The sequence below is a fragment of the Cyrtonyx montezumae genome, unplaced genomic scaffold (assembly GCF_038088225.1).
Source record: "Cyrtonyx montezumae isolate F1298 unplaced genomic scaffold, pur_monq_1.0 scaffold_7, whole genome shotgun sequence".
Classification (NCBI taxonomy): domain Eukaryota; kingdom Metazoa; phylum Chordata; class Aves; order Galliformes; family Odontophoridae; genus Cyrtonyx; species Cyrtonyx montezumae.
Window position 1 is genome coordinate 2173608 of NW_027072078.1, and position 19597 is coordinate 2193204.

The window sequence follows — 19597 nt, forward strand, 5'->3', positions numbered from 1 at the left end:
GGGGTTGATGGTAACGAAAGAAAACCATACAGTGTGAACTGTTTTTCATGAAGGATAGCATTCTTGGTGTGGTTTGGCTGCTGGGGTGGACAGCCTTACTGATGGGCTGCTGTCCTTCTCAAGGCATGGCGTGGGTTGGGTTACTAGTTTAAAGCCATTGAATGCAAGCATCTGCTGTTCAACCTTTACTGCTTGTGTCTACTTCTAAACACCCCTTATGCCTCAGAAATTGAGGTGTTTTCAAGTTAGCTGAAAAATCAGTGCTTACTGCTGATGATGTGTGAGCTTCTGATGTTGCTGGGCGTTAAGAGAGAAGCTAGTACAAATAAACATCAGGTTCTGGGTTAGACAGGGATGCATCCCTCTGGGACAGGGCACTAAGTTCTCAGCACGAGTTCTTGATTTTCGCTTTGGCTGTTTGCAAAACGTCCTGGGTGACTCCACGTGAAGCTGCTGCTGGACCAAAAGCTGAGAGTGATACTGTACTGAAATGAATAGGCTGAGGTCAGATTAAAGGGCTCTTGTTCATTGCTGGAGAAATGCATAGCTACTGGGGGTGACTGTGGTGAAGCAGTGTTTTGTAGCTGAGAATTTGCTCTGTCCAGTAGTGTTACTGTGCTGTTTCTATCCATTGTAAGCTTGTGTGGAAATAGGCATTACTTCCAGAGCAACCTACATATGCTCAGTTGCAATGACAACCTGCTTGTGGGAATCCTTCCCTTCCCTTTTCCCTTCTTATCTCGTGGCGTTGTGAACATAATGGGTGGGAAGCACAAAAGCAAAAGCACTTCGGTTTGCACTGTGCTCAGACTTCGAAGTCCTTCTGAGATCCCTGCAGGATGTGGGTGCCTTGTCTCTTGCCTCGGCTCGTACCTCTGGTGCCTTCTGCTTAGTGTGTGTGTGTAAGTGCATTACCTGCTACCCTCCAGCCCCTTGTGTTTGCCTATTTTTAACCTGAAGCATGGAGGAGACTTTATAAATAGAGCCTTATTACAGGGCACTGCAGTCATCTTAAGACTTGTAACTGCCAGTAAACAACGCTGATAAGTAGGTTAAACTTCACGCGGTGCTGAATTTCTTTTTCTTCTTAAATGATTTCTAAATAAAGATGAACGGGGCAAATCCTGTGGGGGGGGAGGGTGGGCAGGTGTGTGTAGCCACACACACACGCAGGCTGTGGTCCCCAGGAATGCACTCAGGATTCCCATGTCAGTGGGCTGTGGTCAGGGGTCAGGAGCAGCAGGGGAGAGCCGGGGCCCTGCTCTGCCTTTCCAGCTGAAACTGCTTCTAAAGGAAATTCTGACTATCCTAGCCTATAAGTGAGCCTACATTAAAATAAAGATGATGTTCTTTTCTGTTACTTCTCCTGGTCTATGTAAGAACGTTTTATAATGCCCCTAGATGGAATGAATGGTCTGCGAGGACAGTGAGGATTAAGTGACAGATCTGCTTGTTGCTCAGCTGTACTGGTGTATTGCAGAAGTGGTCATCTTCCAAACAGTGGCTTCTTGCAGTCGAGGCACTCCTGATCCGAGTCCTGCAGGGCAGATGAGTAGGACTCATAATACCATTCAGAATTTCTCCACAATCTTCCATGTAGTACAATCTTCCTGCTCTGGGTGTCCCTGCCAGCCTCAGCCTCGTTCAGTGAAGTGTTGACTTGGAGGGATGCTTTTGTACATCTTGACATCAGAATCAAATCACAAGGTCTGCAAGGAGTGAGGTGATGGTTTCTGACCGGTGATTTTATCGCCTGTTGGTTACTTTAGTTAGCTCTTTATTCTCTGCTCCCTTGCTACCACCCTGTTCCTTAAGTTCCTGTTGGCTGTGAATCCATGTTGGTGGCAGGATGCGGGTGGTACTGCCAAGCCAGGTGGTGTAACAGCCTTCCAGCATCTGTCTCCATTTTCCACAAGCATTGGAACATCTGCAGTCCTCGTGATTGTTACTGGTGTCCGGAGACCTCCAGTGATGCACAGGGGCATCAGGGAAGGACGACTTCACAGGGGTTAGGCTGGAAAGGGAGCATTTAAAATGAGGAAATCCAGAATGAAGTGAAATTTAGTTGCTTTGCTAATTACAGTTTTCCTCTTAATTGCTAAGTGAGACCACGGTAACTCCCTGCTATGCTTATGTATAGGGACTGTTGAATCACAGGCTGAACCACTGACTGATCACCTGAGGTGAGCACTGAGTCAGCCATGGGAGCACAGGTGAAGGCAATGTAGGTCTTTATGCTTATAGACAGTGTGTGGGCCTTGACCTGGGAATGCTTTCATTCTGCTCAATTTGCAAAGGAGCAAGCAACGAACAAAACTGTTTTTTGTGTCACTTCTAGGAATGTTAGACGTGTAGGCAGCATGCCTCAGGGTTTACTGCTGTAACTCGTGTGCCTTCCTCCTTCAGGAAGGTGCTGGGACTGGGCTCCTTTTCTTTATCCTTACAGGATACACGTATCACAGCTTGCCTTAACCTCTACCCTTGCAAAGTATGCAAGGAATTGACTGATAAGAAATGCTTTTCCATCCCCGAATAAAGAAGCATAGTGTTTCAAGCAGGCATGCTGGTTTATATTTTTAGGGCCCCAGGCTGAAACGCCATCTACAGTGAATTTAATGCTGCCCATGTATAGCGTGGATGAAGTGTGAGCAGAGCAGAATACCTACCTCACGTGGAGCTGCTGCTGATGGAGGCAGTTCCAAGGGCTCAGCATTACTCTCAGTTTGGAGTGGTGGAGCTGCTTGCTCCATACTGCTGACTTACAGAAATGTACCTAATCCTATTTTCGTGAGCATGAGACGGAACCAAAGCTTGTTTTCTAGCTTCTTCAAAGCCAGCATCCTGTCCCTAAATGCTCTGCTTCTCGTGCATAATTGTTCCCTGAGTCTTTCCCTTTGCTGAGCTCTGAGGACTGATATATGGGAACTCGTTTCAGGATGGGATGTGTTCGTTCCCATTGAAACCTAGAATGTGTGAAGCAAGTGTCTGCAGCACAGTTCAGTGGGCTGGTTCTTTGCGTGCATCTTCCACAAAGGACCTCTTTGCTAATCCCAAGACTCTGCTTGTGCTCAGGCTGCTGGAGTTTAGCTTCTCTGTCAGCTCCTGTATCCTTTCCAGCCTGTCTGAGGAATATTTTTAAATCCACTTGTACCTTTTTTCACGGCTTAACATCGTTATGTCTATTTTTTTAATATATATATTTAATGCTATATAATAAACACATTAAACTCTGCCTGCAATGTCTTCATTTCAGGCAAGCCCCATGCTAATTTAATAATGTGTATGTGTCCAGGCTAGCGAGTTGGGATAGATAAATAGATATATATAGATAGAATCATGGAGTTCAGGCAGTGCGTTGTCTCTTCTCTCCCATGCTCTCTTCTTATGTGCTTTGGAGCTAAGAAAGCTTTGAGTTACAAAACCCCTTCTGTTAGACTCCAGAGCATGAAATCACTTAAAGTCAGTTTTACCACCGTCACATTTCCTTAGTGGAATCTGCACCCAGCTAACACTAAGAAAATATGATAGTGGGTCCACTAAAATCAGCTGCAGATGCAGAGGTGATGAAGCAAGCATTAACCACAGGTGCTACTGGCATATATAAAATAGTGTTTAGAGACATCCCCCCATCATGCATTTGTTAAATGGGCAGGCTTGGATTTGGTGCTCTATTTTCCACTGGCAGTGCCTGAGTTGTATATTTGTGTGTTCATAAATGGCTCATGTAGGAGGCAGCCTGCTATTGATATGTGTAGATAGTGTATGGGAACAGGGAATATGGAACGTATGTCATCTGTAATGATGATCTAATTAATTATCCAGTGAGAAGCAGCCCAGCAGAGCATCTGGCTGGCATGGAGGCAGAATTTACAGGGCCTGAAGGCATCTGTTGCAGCCCTCCTGCGTGGGGTGATGTGGAAGCTTGACAGAGGAGAGCAAGCTGACCTGCATGGAAGGTAATGCTCCATGTTGTGATGGTCTGATATCCAGTTGTATGAACAGCAGCCTGCTGTTCACCATTCAGTTCCAGCATAGAATTGCTACGTGCTTCTTCACCTTTTTTTGTGACATACTTAGTTTACGTAGACCAGCTCATTCACACCATGTATTTATATATCAGCTTCAGCTGGTCCTAGAGGAGAAGGCAGCATTGTCCATAGCCCTGGTGGTCTGGCCTGAGCTGTACAATGTGAATAGGAGAGTAGATAAGCTCAGCACACTAAACCACCTGGACTGAAAGTGTGCAATGTGGATTATCTGTAAGTCCTTATATTTTGCTGTCTTCATAGTACATTATAGTAACTGGAAAAAAAAGGGGGTTGTAATGTAAGTACAAGCTCCTGGAACTGTTCCTTGTGATTTTGTTTTATAACATATTCTGGCATATAACTGTACATATTGCCAAATCAATGCTGAATGCCATCTTGTTCTCAGCAGTTTTGCACATACAGAAGAACACCAACCTTTCCAGCCCAATTTAATACTGGGGTGAGTCAGCAGAGGCATGAATAATGGGTGGTTCTCAGCCCATAAGGAAATACTTCTGCAGGTGATAAAGGTGAAGCGTTAATTGGAGCCAGCTGACTGCAGTACTGCTGCCTTCCAGAGACTTGCATTTCAAACTTCGTGACTCCCCCACCCTAAACCACTTGTTATAAAATGACTAAGGTTTTCTTTGCTGGTTCTCAAATGTTTTCTTGATGAATAAATATATCCACTGAAGAACACTGCAAGAAGAGTGGGGGATTTTGCTTGTGAGAATACTTCACTGTTAGGATCATAACAAACCTCTGCCCATTTATTCTCCTTTGTATATGGTCAACAAGCACATTTGGTTCATGAGCTCTTGGGGTGAAAGACATCTGGAATGGATGCCCCTAATAAGGTATTTGTACTTGGGTTGTTATCAGGCCTTTAAAGCTTGTTTTTTGTGTACCTAAGATTGCTTCCTCCAGCTGAAATTATTTTCTGCTGGTTGAACTTCAGTGTGAATGTAGGAAAAAAAAATTCTATCTTATACAGTGTAGGTTTGGTTCCCTTTGTTGTTGTATTGGTCAGGAGTAGCCTGGTGCAGCCAGCTTGCCTGTTCTGTCACTTGAAGTGTCTTAGTAATTGTATGGTAAGAGTATGTAACTCTTCTTTCCTATTTAATTTTTTTGTATGCTTTTTTCAGTCTTCCTGGTCAGGTTTTCTTTCTGCAAATGTGAGTTTTGTGTTCTTTGTACTCGTGAAGCAGTGTACCACTGGTGGGCCTGGAGCTGTGTACTTAGCCTGGTGGCACAACGCTGTGTAACAGCCTGGCATCCTTGCCATGCATTGCTCCAACTCCTGGTGGTGATAGCAACTTTGAGCTTGTCTTACTAAGCTAAGCTTCCTTGAGCAGGTAACTCTTGCTCATGAGTTGGGATTCCCATACTCCATACTGTTGTGAACAGTTTCCTAGAGCTAGGTGAAGACCATTAACTCAGAAATACCTTTTCCTCCCTTGGTTTCAAAACCTTTCCTTTCTCCTCCTCATTCTTGCTCTCGCCTTTCTCTTTCAGGCTTTTGTCTTGTAAATAACATGATATTACCCTTGTGGTTCACTGTGTGCAGTAAGCAATGTTTTCTATGAGTCTCATAGTGGAGAAAGCAAGATTTCATGTCATTTGCATTTCAGATGCGTCTGGCTAGTGCCGTGTGGCAGACCCTGCAGTTCATGTTCATTACCAGAGTATTAAATCTCCAGCTGAAAATTATGAAGCAGGAACCCTTCTTAGCTGATCACAGATACATTTGTGCCTGTTAAGCTTCTTGTCACGTAGGGTGTCGGTGCCTGACCCAGCACAGCAAGGCAGTCCTGAGACCCACTCACAGCAAAGGGCGACGTGGTTGAATACAGCTGCGAGCATTTACTGGCTGCAGAATGAAGGAATGAAAAGCCTGGTACTGGAGAAAAAGAAATCCTACGTTGTTAAAGTTCAGCATGTTACAAGACTGCCCCGTGACGTTACATGACTGCCCACTTCCTCGAGTGTTTCATGAGGTTGCACGGGTGGTTGGGCTCTCACTTGCTCCTATTGTCTCTGTAAAACATTGGAATGCTAAAAATACTTCTGTGACCCCGCAGCAGTGGTTTATGTCAGCCTTCCTGGAGGAATGGATCCCTTTAATTAGGAAGGCAGCGAAGTTTATTTTGGGGGTTTACTCTGTGTTCGGTTTGGGATGTGAACTCTTAGGCACTGTAGTTCAAAACTAAAGCTTAAAAAAAAAAACCAAACCCAAAGAAGGTGGCAAGGGCACGTTATGGCATCAGGAGGGAACGGAATATGGGGAGGCTGGGATTTTTTAGCGTGGTGTTGTGGTAGGGAACCCATTTGCAATGTTGTTTTCCTAAATAAGTGTCCTAAATCAGGCCAGCACGAAGGTGGAGCAAGAGGATGTGGGGAAGAAAAGTGCCCTTTTGGTAGGGCTCGCTCAAGCACTGTGCAATACTGGATGCTAAAAGCACGAGAGCAGGTTTGGAAGCAAGGTGCAGGTCTCCTAGGTGTAGCTGAGTTGTTTTCTGGTGCAAACTTTGCCTTGGCTTCTTTAAACACACCATTCCTACTATAATAACGTGAGTTAAAGTGCATGCCTGAGGTGATGGGACTTGCTAGGCTCAAGAAGCACGCTGGAGTTTCTTGGCATCGCCCAGGAAACACGAATGAGAACATAGCCAGAGGGGAAGATTTCTCTGAAGACGGAGGAACAGTTTCATTCCTGCTTGAACGTTGCTTTAGAAAAGGAAGTATTACCACTTACAGGCTTCGACAGATTTTCCTGCTCCTGTTCCAGACTTGTGAGCAACTGGAGGGTGAGACAGGGCGGTGGAGGGAAGGTTGGAGCTGCAGCTGCTGGCTGCAGATGCAGGGCTTTGGGCAATTGGTTTGCTTTCTTTAGGTTTCCTGCAAACCTGGTGTTTGAGCTGTGAGAGGCAGAAGAAAGGCTTTGTTCCCTGGTCAGTCACTTGAGTCTAACCCTCATCTGACAAATGTTTTGTTTCCGAAATAAATGCTTCCTATTTATATGGGACTGTTTTCTGAAGTGCCCCGTAGCAGCAGGTGCATTTAGGGAGGAAGCTGGTCAAGGAAGCTGCTTTTCTAATGGGCTGTTTTAGCTTTAACTTTTTAAATGTTTGCTGTATGTACTTCTAAGGCAAAAGATAATGGTAACCCTGAGTCCTTTTCTCTCTCGTTTGCTTTCTGCCTTCAGGACCATTTCTGCTCAGCTCTATGGGGTACTAAGAGATGCACGGGCATTTCTTTAATGGTACACTGATTTTTGTGGTGGTTCAGTGGGGTTTTTTTGTCCTTTAACTCTCTTAGGCAGAACAGTAATGAAATAGCAAGTGGACGTGGTCCTTGTTATGGGTGGGAGAAAGCAAAACCAAATCAGGCATCTGAAGGAGCATCTGAGGTGAGTAAGCACCTTCACTGCTTCCCCAGGCTGCTGAAGCTGAATCTGGTTCCTGCACAATCTCTGTGCAGGTGATGGAGATCAGAGGGGGGCACTGAGGTGCTGCTTTGTCCTGTGAGCATTAGGGTGATGGTGTCTTTGACCTCACCCTGGGGTGTTCCAAATACCTGTCCCCACTCCAGAAGTGAACTTGAAATTCCCTGTCTCAGCTACGAAGAAGTAAACCTTTCTATCTCAGCAGATCTGTTTGCAGTTGGGAAGAGGGGGCCCCCTCTCAGTGTTTCCTTGTGACTGAAGCTAAGGCTTGCGTGGTGGTTCCAGCTCAGCATAAATTCCCTTTGAGAGCATGCCCTGGGTTGCATTAACAGTTTTTCTGACGTTTGACAAAAGCCTCGTTTAAACAAGTTAGATGTGCATCAGGCTAATAAACAGAAGAACGTAAGGTTGTTCCTGCTGTGCTGCTCTCTGGAGAGCAGTGTCTCATTAGTGTATTTTCCACTAATCATCCCCAAATCTCGCACGGGTGATATCAAATTAGGGAAAGTGGACGTTGCATGACATACAGTATAGTCAGGGAAAAAAATACTCTGTTTTGACAACCAGCATAGCAATCTCTGAGACATGACTTGAGTTCTAAAAAATGCTTTCAGAAATGTGTTGCATAAACAAGTCATAATTTCCCTCGTGGAGAGGGGGAATGTTTTTCTGGATGTACTTCTGTACAAACACGCCGGACCCATTTTCTGCGGCTGCAGTTGATAGAAGAGAGAAAGTGACTCTGAATGCTCCCGTGATTCTCGAGCACAGACTTGAAGTGGTGAGCACAGAGGTCAGGAGACGAGTTATTAGGAAGTAATTGAAGCTGATGCTGTGAGTTTTTGCATCCGAGTGCTGTGATTTCACCGGCTGGTACAGGACTGCGTTGATAGTCCGTAGAAGAATAAAGCATCCTAGATGGTGCCAGTGCTTATTGCACAGTTTGTTCTGCTTCCTTGGAGAGGAATTGAAGGGAAGGATGCAGTGGGGAAGGGCAAGCTTGGCTTTCAAATCACAGCTCACCAATGTGCTGGAGCTCTTGAGAGGAGGGCACAGGGAATCTGTTGAATGCAGTTTATTTGAAGGAGCTGCTCTGGCTGGAGGCACGAGTCGAGCTGCCATCAGGTAAAAGGGAGGCATCCCTTGTGCCTATAGTCATGGAAAAAGCAGGAAATACGGAAATAAATAGTCAGCAAACCCAGGTTCTACAACCCATTTTGGGTTGAGATATTGGCAGATCTCCTGGGAAAGGGAATAAAGCAGAGAGACGGTTCCCCGTTTTGTCAGGGTTGTAATAACCAGGAGCTGTGCAAAATCCTTAGGATGGTTAACGGTGGATAAACTGGCAGATGAAACTTAAATGTGGCAGAGCTGCATGGGAATAGGGCAGTCCTAAATAATTCATCAAAGACTCTGCATCCTTGCATCTGTGAGAGCTTTGTGGGGAATGTGAATGGAGTGCTCTGCAGCGCTGAAAGCAAGTAGTGTTAAGGGTGGAAAACAGAGCACCTTGTCATGCTGCCATTGAAGGAGAGCAGCGTGCCCATCGCTGGGACTCCAGGGGTGCAGGGGGGGAGGTGGCAGTCCTTGATTCAGGAAATAAATGGAGGAGAAGGGAGTGCATGAGAGCAGTAGGAAGTTCAGTCCACGCAAGGACTGAGCGAGCTGAGTGGAGGAGCTGTGCTGGGAAGGGGAAGACAAAGGGGTCTCATCCTGGGAGAGGAGAGGGTGAAGCTTGGATGCTCACCCAGCACGGGTTTGTAAAACACCTCCTGCTCCCGGGGTGTCTTGACCTTCCCCAAAGATACGGTGTAAAACAGAGCTCACCTCTGACACTGACCTGCTTTCGACAGACAAAACGAGGCATTTCCCAGGCGTTTCATCTCCAGCGGCTGTTTGTTTTCCTGGAGAGCAACTGTGCTATGGCTAAGGGTTGGGCTGCGTTCTCCGGGGCTTTGGTACTTAAAGGAATACTCTGTATCGCCTGAAAACAGTGATACAGTTTCATGGCAAGACGCAGACCTGACTTGATGCACACGCAGAGCCCTCCCAGGCGCAGTGCTGTTCTCTGTCCAGTCGCAGGTAATAAGCGTTTGAAGTGATGTCGGTTTTTAGCCACGCGTATTGGAAGGGTTTTTCTAGCCAGCCTAACTGCAGAAATCTGTCTTGTTTCACCCCACTTCTGAATGTCGAAAACAAATAAAAGGAGAGGGAGTGCTGCTAAGGTATCCTTTGTTTTGGAGCATCGTTGCCGTTCCTGCAGTTGATGTGCTAGGGATTGGCCTTACTTCGGGGTCGCTTTAATTTTCTGTTTCTGCTTTTATATTCCTTTCAGTTTCTTCTCGTGGTTGTCGTTGCCCTCCTGCGTCTAAAAGGGACGTGGCTAGGTTGGTGCCACATTTCCTCAGAGGAACACTGCTGAGCATTAAGGAATTTGCATTTCTTAGGATTTTCTTTCTAATCCTGACAGCTTTTGCTCTCTGAAGTGTGCTTCTGTTATCTGATGGCAGTTACCTCGGGAGAAAGCCGTGGTTTGAGCTGTGGGATTTGGTTTCCCTAAACGAGCTGCACGACCCCACCTCCGGAGGGACCACTTATTGAGCCTGCAAGCTCTTCGCAATGCAAAATATCCTGGCTCTCAGTCTGCTAGGAGAAAGGCCTCGGTTGGAGCTGGACAAAACAGAGGAGAGCTGCTCAATTAGCAAGCCCAAAGGTGTATTTTAGACAAGGCTGACTCGCAGGCCGCTAGGGTTTGCAGGGCTCTTTCCATCGCTGGAGCTCCTTTTGTTTCCATGGCAGCACGCAGGCAGTGTGCTGCAGCTGTCGGCTGCTGGGGGAAGATGGATTTGGGCTTTGACCTAAATATCCATTTAATATAGTTCTTAGTTACAGGGCGTGCTTTTTCAGATCAGCTGAGGGGCTGAGGTGCCCATCTGATAATTAGTAAGCAGCGCTAAGCGTGGCTGCTGCAAAGCATCAGTGGTTGTGCTCATTCTGAGACAGAGCAGGCGAGCCTTTCAGACTGGCAGTTGGTGAAAACCTCTCATTTTAGGGCTGTAAGTGGGTTGCTTTGACATGACTTCTGCCAAGTGCTCGTAAGGCAATCAGAGGTGTGGATGGCAGGGTGAGAGCTGGGATGATGCCTGTGCTGTGCACGTGGGGCCTGCACCAGGATCGGCCTGCCCTGCTCTTCTACTGCATGCTTAAAGCACTCAAAAAGGAATAAATGACACTTGTTCAGCTTGGGAAGGAAGAGGAGCCTGGAGCTTTACAAAGGAGCAAAGGCAGCTTCAGCATGCTGGTCTTCCAAACGTGCGTCCCTGCTTCATCTTGCTGTTGGGATTTTTGTACAGCTCTGAATGCAGAAGCAGTGAGGATCAGTTTTGAAAGGAGGCCGATACTGCGCTGGTATTGAAGATGCTTTGACCTCAAAGGCTGGGTGCTGAGCTGGGGGGAGTGTGCTGAGAGATGACCCTGTTGTCAAAAATTCCTGTTGCGTTAATATCTGTTATTAGCTGTGTATTTTCTTCTTCATTGAAGGGGTTTGTACGCAAGCTTGGGGAAATACATTCTAAAAGTGCTCCTTTGATAAGACTCCAGAAGAGAGATGTGTGTATTTGTCTCCATCTCCGTGGGCAAGCAGCAACTTGCACACATATTTTCCTTACCTGTTTGCTCTCTAATTCCTACATTTCAATTCCTCTGTTTCAACATAGGAATTAACTCTTAAAATATTGCCTGTGACAGTCAGTGCTTCGCTCTGTGTTTTTGGGAGCTCTCGTTCTTCTCAAAAATAAAAGGATCTTTTGCAGAAGGTTTCCAGAGAAATCCCTTGGCTTTTTTAATAGGTTTTCCTCATTTAAAAGGAGAGAGCAAAGGAGCTTCGGGATAGCCCGAGGGAAACTCTTATTAAGAAGCTTTCCAAGAATCGTTGGAGATTTGAGTCTTTTTATGTCGTGCTGTAAAGACTTCTGCCAGCTCTCTGCTCAGCTCTCCTTACGGATGGGTTTGTCGTTAGGTTTTCATCTCGATGACATGAAAAGAAATCTGTGAGCTTCTCAGGCTTTGGTTTAAATTACCAGTCAAGGGTGAGATGTTTCAGTGATAATAAAGGACAAACCAAGGTTAGCAGAGCAATGAATGGAGTGGGGCAGAGGCTGCTGTGGTGGAGGCAGGCTGCAGGGGATCGTGATGGTGATGGCCTTCTGTTTTCCTAAAGTGTTAATGGGCAGATCTTGCTGGCTTTTGTTGTTGTTTGTTTTGTCTGTGTCATCGTTGATTTAGGATTGGTGAGGGTGGTGAGAGTAGTATAAATCTAAAGGGCTCCAGGTGTTAAGTATTAGTATGGTGGTCTGCTTAACGGTTTTGCTACTGTGTCCTTCAGTAGTAAATGGGGATTCACTTAGGTTTCCTTGCATGAGATGATTCCTTCATGGCATGTGTTCAGTATTTGGAGGCAATGATGTGTGGCTGCTGAAGGAGCTAAGTACTTTGGTAGGAAAAAAGAAGATAATTCAGAGGTTTTCTTTTTATTGTCTCCCACCCCCTGGTGATGAATCTTCCATCCCCAGCCCTTGGTAGCCTGCACATAGCCCTGGTGCTGAATGTGGTTGATCTCTCCATTTGTAACCTCTTCTGAATTGTGGACCGTTGAGTTGCTGATCCTGTTGTCTCCTAATAACATTGTGTTTAAGTGCACTTTCTTAATATTTGCAATTAATGAAACATATTGTGTTTTTACATCAGTATCACTGCTTGATGCAAGGTTCAAACTGCTTGCTCAGGGTATAAAGTTATCCAACTAAGTCTGGTTTTTGCTAGTGCTTTAGCTTTTGAGTGATTATTAATGGCCTTAAAGGCAGTTTCTCTTTTTGTAAAGTGATTCTAAGCAGGACTGGAAGTCTGCCATTGGACTAGGGCATGGAGAAAATCGATCTTGCCAAGAACTGCCATCGTGGCCCAGTGTTTCTCCACAACACTGTGTTAATGGGGAACCAAAATAGCACATACCCCTGAGTCTTAGTTTTGGGTCCAGCAGAGAGGGCTCCTCTGTCTGCAGCAGTTCCCACACTGATGCTTCAAACCATCTCAGGACGTTGCTCTGGTTTGTGCTTCAGCACAATGATGTGCAAGTAGAACAGGGAGCCTACATGCACTGGTAGAAACACTCACAGGTGAGCTAGGGGATGGGGAGGAAATGAGAAGGGGAAAAAATAAAAGGCTGTGTTGTGGAAGGGAAAACTTGGCTAAGAAAATGCAGCTCAAGTGATCTTCTTCTGCATGTTTTGAAAATAACTGATAGGCAGCATGCGTTTTGAAGCTTTTGATCATTGATGCAGAAGTTAAATGAGGAGGACATACTGCTGTGATTAATTATTGACAGAAGGCATTCCTTTTGTATGCATAGCCTATAGTTGGATGTGAAGGTTGAGTTCACTTCAATTCTCGAGTTAGAAAGCAGTGCAAACAAGGCAGTTGCTCAACTTCATACAAGTGGTTCTATTAGTTAGGCAGATCTGTTCCAATATATTTAAGTCAGTATTTGGTGGTGGGCTTTCATTTAGCAGGGTAAGACTGTGGGCAACCCAATTAATGCTTTGTTTTCTGCAATTGGATGCATCCAATGGTTCATGCTCATGCTGCAGTTTGGTCTTTTAGTTTGAAGAATAAAACAAAAACCCCCCACCCCCAAATAGCCCTGAGGGGGGGAAGCAAAACCTCAGGCTTGTTTGTCATGTTTTATCTGCAACTATTTGACCTTTTCACCTTAACTTCCACGGGTTTGGGGATTAACTTAGAGTAAATCACTACTTTGAGGTATTTCTGCTTGAGGTAGATTTGTTAGGTACATCAACGTACAAATGATGGCATGTTAATTTCTCTTTGCTAAAGAGACCAGGTGCTCGTTCCTGGAGAAGGAGAATTAATTCATAGATACAGTAGAAGTTTTTCCTCTTCTTTTTGCATGTTTTGATTAAAAAAAAAATAAAAAATGTAAAAAGTCAAGTAATTTCATTTCACATTGAAGATGATGCTGTTGTGAATCCTAAATGTAAATTCACCAGGCTGAACTTCTTTTTAACAGGTGTTTTTCTGCAGTTTGATATTTCAAGTGTGTTTCTGTATGGGAACTGTTCAATTGTGGCCTGAACCACTGAGTCAGCTGCAGGAGCACAGGTGAAGGCAGTGCACCTGTGTGGCCAGAAGGGGTGGAGTCTGACTCCATCTCTCCCAGACCCCATTTAAGGGCTGACCACCACTGGGGAAGGATCTTTTTCTTCTTGTGGTGTGGCTGCAGTCATGCAGATGAAATGGTCAATTTAGTTTGCATCTGTCTTTTGTGGTTGGGAATTAAGGAAGCAAGAATGCATACACAGGTATGGGGAAAGGAGCAACAGGCAAAAAAGTTGGCTCCCTAAATGTGGGGGAAGAAACCCACCCATTTCTGTATAAGGTGGTTTGAATCTGCTGAGCTGTGTTACCTATAGGAGAGGTCCTCCTGATTTGTCAGGCCATCTTAAGGAAACCTCAAACTTCATCCAGCAGTGAATATATTTTAAGAGGGAGTCTGAGCTTTTATTTAATCTTACCTCCAAAAGGTGGAGGCGAATTGAATTTTGATTTACTCTGAGATCAGCATGATGAATCAGGTGTGTAGCTCTGGAGTTGGTTCAGGAAAAAGTGTTTTGGATCAGTGAAGTAGGGTATAAATGCTGGTTTAGGTTATGTAGTAGAGCTTAGGTCTGTTGTGCACTTACATAAGCATAGGATAGCTTAGGTTGGTGGGCTGGGTGCCCCCACCAGCTCACGCTGCCTCACCACCCCTGATGAAGGATTTTTTCTACAACTCTCCATAAAGAGGTCCATGATGCATCTAGTTTGACCAGATTTTTTACATGTTTCTAGCTTCCAAATTGTGTTCTGTATGGCAGCAAATAGGACTCAAGGCTCATACCTGCCTGGCACGCCTCTATAACTGGAGAGACACACTTGTCTGAGGATGTCATCAGACTAAATTGCCAGCAGCCTGCATGAGAAACATTATTTTCTAAATATCATAATTCTTACCTAAGCGTCTGCTGTTGGGCTCTGCTGCAGTAACAGGATACTGCCAGAGCTGCATCTTTGGCCTGACCCCCTACAGCCTTTTATATGCTAATGTGGTAGTTTCCAAGCAATGCAGTAAATATGTATTCCAGCTGCACCAAATTTCTTAAAAGCCAGGAGTGTTTAGGAGCAGTCTGTTTTGTGATGGCTCTTGAGCTGTGCATTTATTTCTCTCCATCCAGCCCCTCAAAGCCCTGCTCCCTTGCTGCTCCGTCCTCATCTGGGCCTGCATCTGTTTGGTCTGAGGCCGAGATCATGTTTGATGAATGCTCACCTACTGCTCGAAACAAACAGCTCATTCCGAGTTCAAGATGAGATGATAACTAGAATGTGCTGTTCATTTTTCACCCTGTCGTGCTGCTTCAACACATTGCTAACCCGATAATTGAAACCGTTATGCTAGAACTCAGAAATGCTTGCTTTGCTTATCCAAAGCACGCCTGGGAGTTGGGCTAGATGACCCTTTAAAGGTCCCTTCCAACTCAAATGGTTCTGTGATATTTAGTAATAATTGGAGCTTTTTCTTTTGTAACCAATGCCTGTACTGTCATAAACGCTGATATGATCGCGAAGGATAAAGCAGTAATGTGAAGCTGTGTTTGATTTAATAGTCGGAGCAGTATTTGTGAGCCTCATGTTGCATGCTTACCAGTCGTGCCTGACTCTGACACGAGATTGTTTCAACTGGTGTGCAGTGCCATCCAAAGCAGCTGTAACCCTGGGAGACCAGGTTTTGATTACCTCTGCTTTTTCTTCACATCGTGTAGCAGGAACCTAGTAACCATAGCAGCTTCTCTTACAGTGCACTGAAGGGCTGATCCAAACTTATGCTGTATGCAGAGCATCTTCACCCAACTCTTCCTTCCAATGAGTGACTGAGAGAGAGCTCAAGATTATAATATCCCAAGATAGCTGTTTTTTAAAGGTTTTCTTCCAAATACACTTCCTGCTAGGTACACACAAGCTTCTCTTTGTCGCTGAAATGTTAAATGATGCATTAAAGTTGGGGAAGGCTTCCAAGTTAACATCAAATTGTAGGGTGATGTAGGGTGAATACCCTGAATGAATAATACCCGAACAGTGTAATGAAGACGGACCGTATGTTTTTGGATGGCTTATCCAGATGGTATAAAGGCACCTGATAAATTAGGAAGGGCTCACCTGGAACTCCGTGTGGGAGGCATCTCCAATAAGAGATCTTTCCCCAGTGGTGGTCAGCCCTTAAATGGGGTCTGGGAGAGGTGGAGCCAGATTCCACCCCTTCTGGTCACACAGGTGCACTGCCTTCACCTGTGCTCCTGCAGCTGACTCAGTGCTCACCTCAGGTGATCAGTCAGTGGTTCAGGCCGTGATTCAATAGTCCTCATACACAAATGTATCTTCATAACATCGAGCAGGAGTGATATATCTATAATGAGCAATAGAGATATAATGCAGAGTACAAGTTTGCTTTGAGATTGCTTTTATTTAAGCAGTGGGGAAGTTTACTTTCAAACAGTTTCTTAAACTACTAAGGATTCCATTTAGGGTAGGAAGTTGCTTCTGAATACTTCATATTCTGGATTCAGCGGGAGAATGCAGTTGTCTTCTTCTGCAGGTTGGTCTACCAGTCCCAAAACATCTGTGTTCAAAGCTTTTGCATGCTTATGGACAATGTAGGCAGGCGTAACTTTCCACCTGTTATTTCTGGTAGCACTGAGAATTGGATCTGTTACACTGGCACTTCTTCAGTGCTCTTTAATTACTGTAGAGTTGGATCTAATGCGCTGGGTGGGAGTAGTCTGTGACACAGTAATGTAATCAGTTTTGCGTTGCTTTGGAAAACGTTAACTCATGTGTCAGAAGAATGCTGTTTGAATTCCTAACTGAAACATGTTTATCCTTTTGCTTTCAGTTGTCTAGACCTTTAGAAGGAACAAAATGAGAGAAGTTTTTGGTCGTTGAAGAACGGAGCGTTATTTCTCTCTTCTTTGTGTGTGTGGGAGCCTCAGTGAGGTGCAGCTCTGACTTTCTGTTGGGAGCAGTGATGGATCTTTACTTGCTAATTTGGCAGCAATCGATCTCCTCCTGCCCTAGATGCTTGCAATTGCAGTTGTTCACAGTTTGTGTGGCGTGCAGTGAAAAACCAGCATGTTTTCCACAGACCAATGTTCTCCTTCATCTGGGTGGACCACTGATGTTGGGAACAACCACTGTTGACATAGAGCATGATGAGCCATCCAAGGCTTTCTTCATAGAGAACTTGTAGCATGGTAGATGGGAAGCAGTTGAAATAGATACGGACTGGGAGAGCTTTCTCATAACACAGGACTGGAGTGCTGGTCATCTTCATTCCAGCTGAGGTGATATAGCACAGGCAGTGTGTCCGATGACATGCAGGTTCTTGAGGGTGTGTATAATTTATCCCAACTCAATGTGTTGGCCTATCAATCTCTTGAATTCTCAAGTATCTTAATGTGGAGTGTGGGGCAGCAGACTGTTAAATGTCATTGTACTGACTTGGTGACTGTTTTCTGCTCTTACAGATGCCTTTGTAAATAGCCAGGAATGGACACTAAGCCGTTCTGTACCGGAGCTGAAAGTGGTGAGTTTTATATTCCCTTCTTTCTCTGAAAACCATTCTGAAAAGGCTGTGTGGAAATGAAAAGTCACCTGAGGTTCATTAAATTCACCATTAAGAGAAAAAAACCATAGAAGGTAGCTTTAGAAAGTGGAATGTTTGCTTCAAAATAAAGCTCTGAAGGTTATATGTTTTCTTTTTTTGTTTTTTTTTGTTCAAAGATCCACTTGTGTGTTTTCCTTCTATTTGAACTTGTTTGCCTACTAGAACCAGCTTCCTGGAGTGATCTTCAGGATAGGAAGGTCATACAGTTCTGTAAGAGGGGGGACTGAAAGCTAGCAGGTGATATCTAAAGCTCCTTTTATCTCGCTGTAAGAACATTACGCTGTTTCTTCAAGGACCAAATGTCTTCTCTCCCTGTCTTAAAAGAATTTAAGAATAAATGTTCTGTCTGGTGGTTTGTTTGCTTATATTGCTCAGAGCTTTTTATTGTACTTAATGAAAAGAGAAATGTTTGGGGCTTTAATTTAGGGAATCAAAAACGTTTTAGTTAGAAGAGCAAACAATGCTTCAGTAGCTGCTTAAGATAGTTTTTCCTTTGGCCAAGCAGTTTCACGAATGGATGGAAGTAGAGGCAAAAGGACATAGACAAATTGGGGGAATTTCCCAAGTTAGCTTCTTTTAAAGTTAGAAACACTGAGGTTGGAGATGAAGGCTGAAATCTCCTACTTGCCGACATCAAACATCACTGTGATGTTTACCATACGAAAGTCCAGACTTAATTAAATACAGTTAATTTCTCAGTCAATAAAAACTGATGTGGTGTTCAAGGTACTGTGGGTGCTAATAACATGGGCACCTGTGATGTGCTTCGGATGGTCGTAAGGCTGGACAGCACTTGGTGCATAAATCACTTCTGTCTTGTTTTCAATGCTGGAGTTGCTCCTACTCCAGCATCTGCTTGCTGAGTGGCGAAGAGAGTTGGACAAAAATATATCAGTTCAAGAGCAGACAGCTGGGGCTGTGCTTTGTTAGTCCAGCTCTTACGTGGCAGATTACTTTTTCCAAATCAGAGTTGGTGATAATGTTTATGGAGAAAGCAGAGGTTAAACTTAACATGACAAATGCTTTAGCTTGCAATGGTGTTCCAGTGGAAACGGGTTCCTCCTGTCTGGAGTTATGTTCCTGTTTTTATTCCACTGATGCACGAGGTAAGCCGAAGAGAAATGAAGTAGTTGGTGGATAGAGCTATGCTACTAGAAGACAATTATCTCCCAAATAATCTGGCAGAAGAAAACACAAAGAATTTAGGACTGAGAGGTGTTGGATGGAGTCCAGTGCACTGTGGTAGTAGCTAGTTGATGCTGGCTAGGATCTACAGTTTTGTTTTTCATCCCACCCCCTTCCTGGCCCTACCAATTGCTAACACCTGGGAATAAACTTGTGGCTTGCGGCTGAGTCCAAAGCTGTAGTTCCTGTGCTGTAATACAGAGCACAAACAATCTCGGAGCATTAGGAGTGGTCTTGGTATCACAGGAACTATCTGTGCCCTGAGGCTGCATTAGATGAATACTTTCATCTTGGTTCTCGTGTCCCAGTGCTGTACTCCAGTAGAAAGGGCAAACTAAGTCCTCTATTTAACTTTGCTCCCCCTTTCTTGGGGAAAAATCTGCCCTTGGGAAGGAGGTCTCCATAGTGAGTCCAGAGTAATCATCAGCTCTTGGCTATATGAGAGGGATTAAAAGGTCGTATTGAATGCCAGGCTGCTCTCTTCTGCTGCAGCACTGTCATTGTGTTGTGGCTCTGTTGGGCATGTCAGAGAGGTATGAGAAGTATTTGCTCCCATCAGTGTCAAGAGCAGATGTGGAGGTGAGTCTTAATGCTGCTGGTTTAAGAAGGAACCCTCACTGTGCTCTGTAGGAAAAGATGGTCCGTAGCTTGCTGGGAGGGACTGCTCACTGCAGTGCCTGGGCAGTCTTTAAACTGGGGTTGAAATTTCATTTCCATAGCAGCTGTTACACCTTTAGGATGTACAGAAGCTTAAAGGGAGTAGAAAGTTTGTAAGCTGTAGCAGTCTGCGTGGTGTTCAGTGCTGTGAGGCCTCTTCAGCTGCTGCCCTATTTAGGGGATAAAAACACCAAACCCACTGGGTATTTATTCTGGTGTCTAAGGTGGGTTGGTGTCACAATCAGATTTTGTTTATGGATGCCTTGTAGCTTCACTGTGTTGTTTCATGAAGTCTGGAGCTTCTGGCTTTAAAGTAGAAACACAAAATATTCCTTGCTGTCATCATTTTCCTAGCAAAACCAGGCAGAATTTACGTGTTTACCAATTCTTCAGAAATGGTGTTAGTGAGGGCTTTAGCCTGACTATCTGTGGAGGAGCTGATGTAAGTGATATGTCTAATCTACTGACTTAGAGATGGGGTTTTTAGTTTGCGTGCTATTTTTGGTTTGT

The 19597-nt window shown here is 44.7% G+C and overlaps 1 protein-coding gene across 4 annotated transcripts in view; it reads left to right on the plus strand.

Annotated features, from left to right (window-relative positions):
- AGAP1 (ArfGAP with GTPase domain, ankyrin repeat and PH domain 1) overlaps positions 1-19597 on the plus strand; it is a 236199-nt gene that overhangs the window by 44078 nt on the left and 172524 nt on the right. For 3 of the 4 annotated variants that reach the window (XM_065750749.1, XM_065750750.1, XM_065750751.1), the window contains exon 2: positions 17106-17164. In XM_065750749.1, the coding sequence (XP_065606821.1) occupies positions 17106-17164 (59 nt within the window). Of the gene's footprint in view, positions 1-17105; positions 17165-19597 lie in introns of those variants that run through there. The other variant, XM_065750752.1, reaches the window with a different exon arrangement.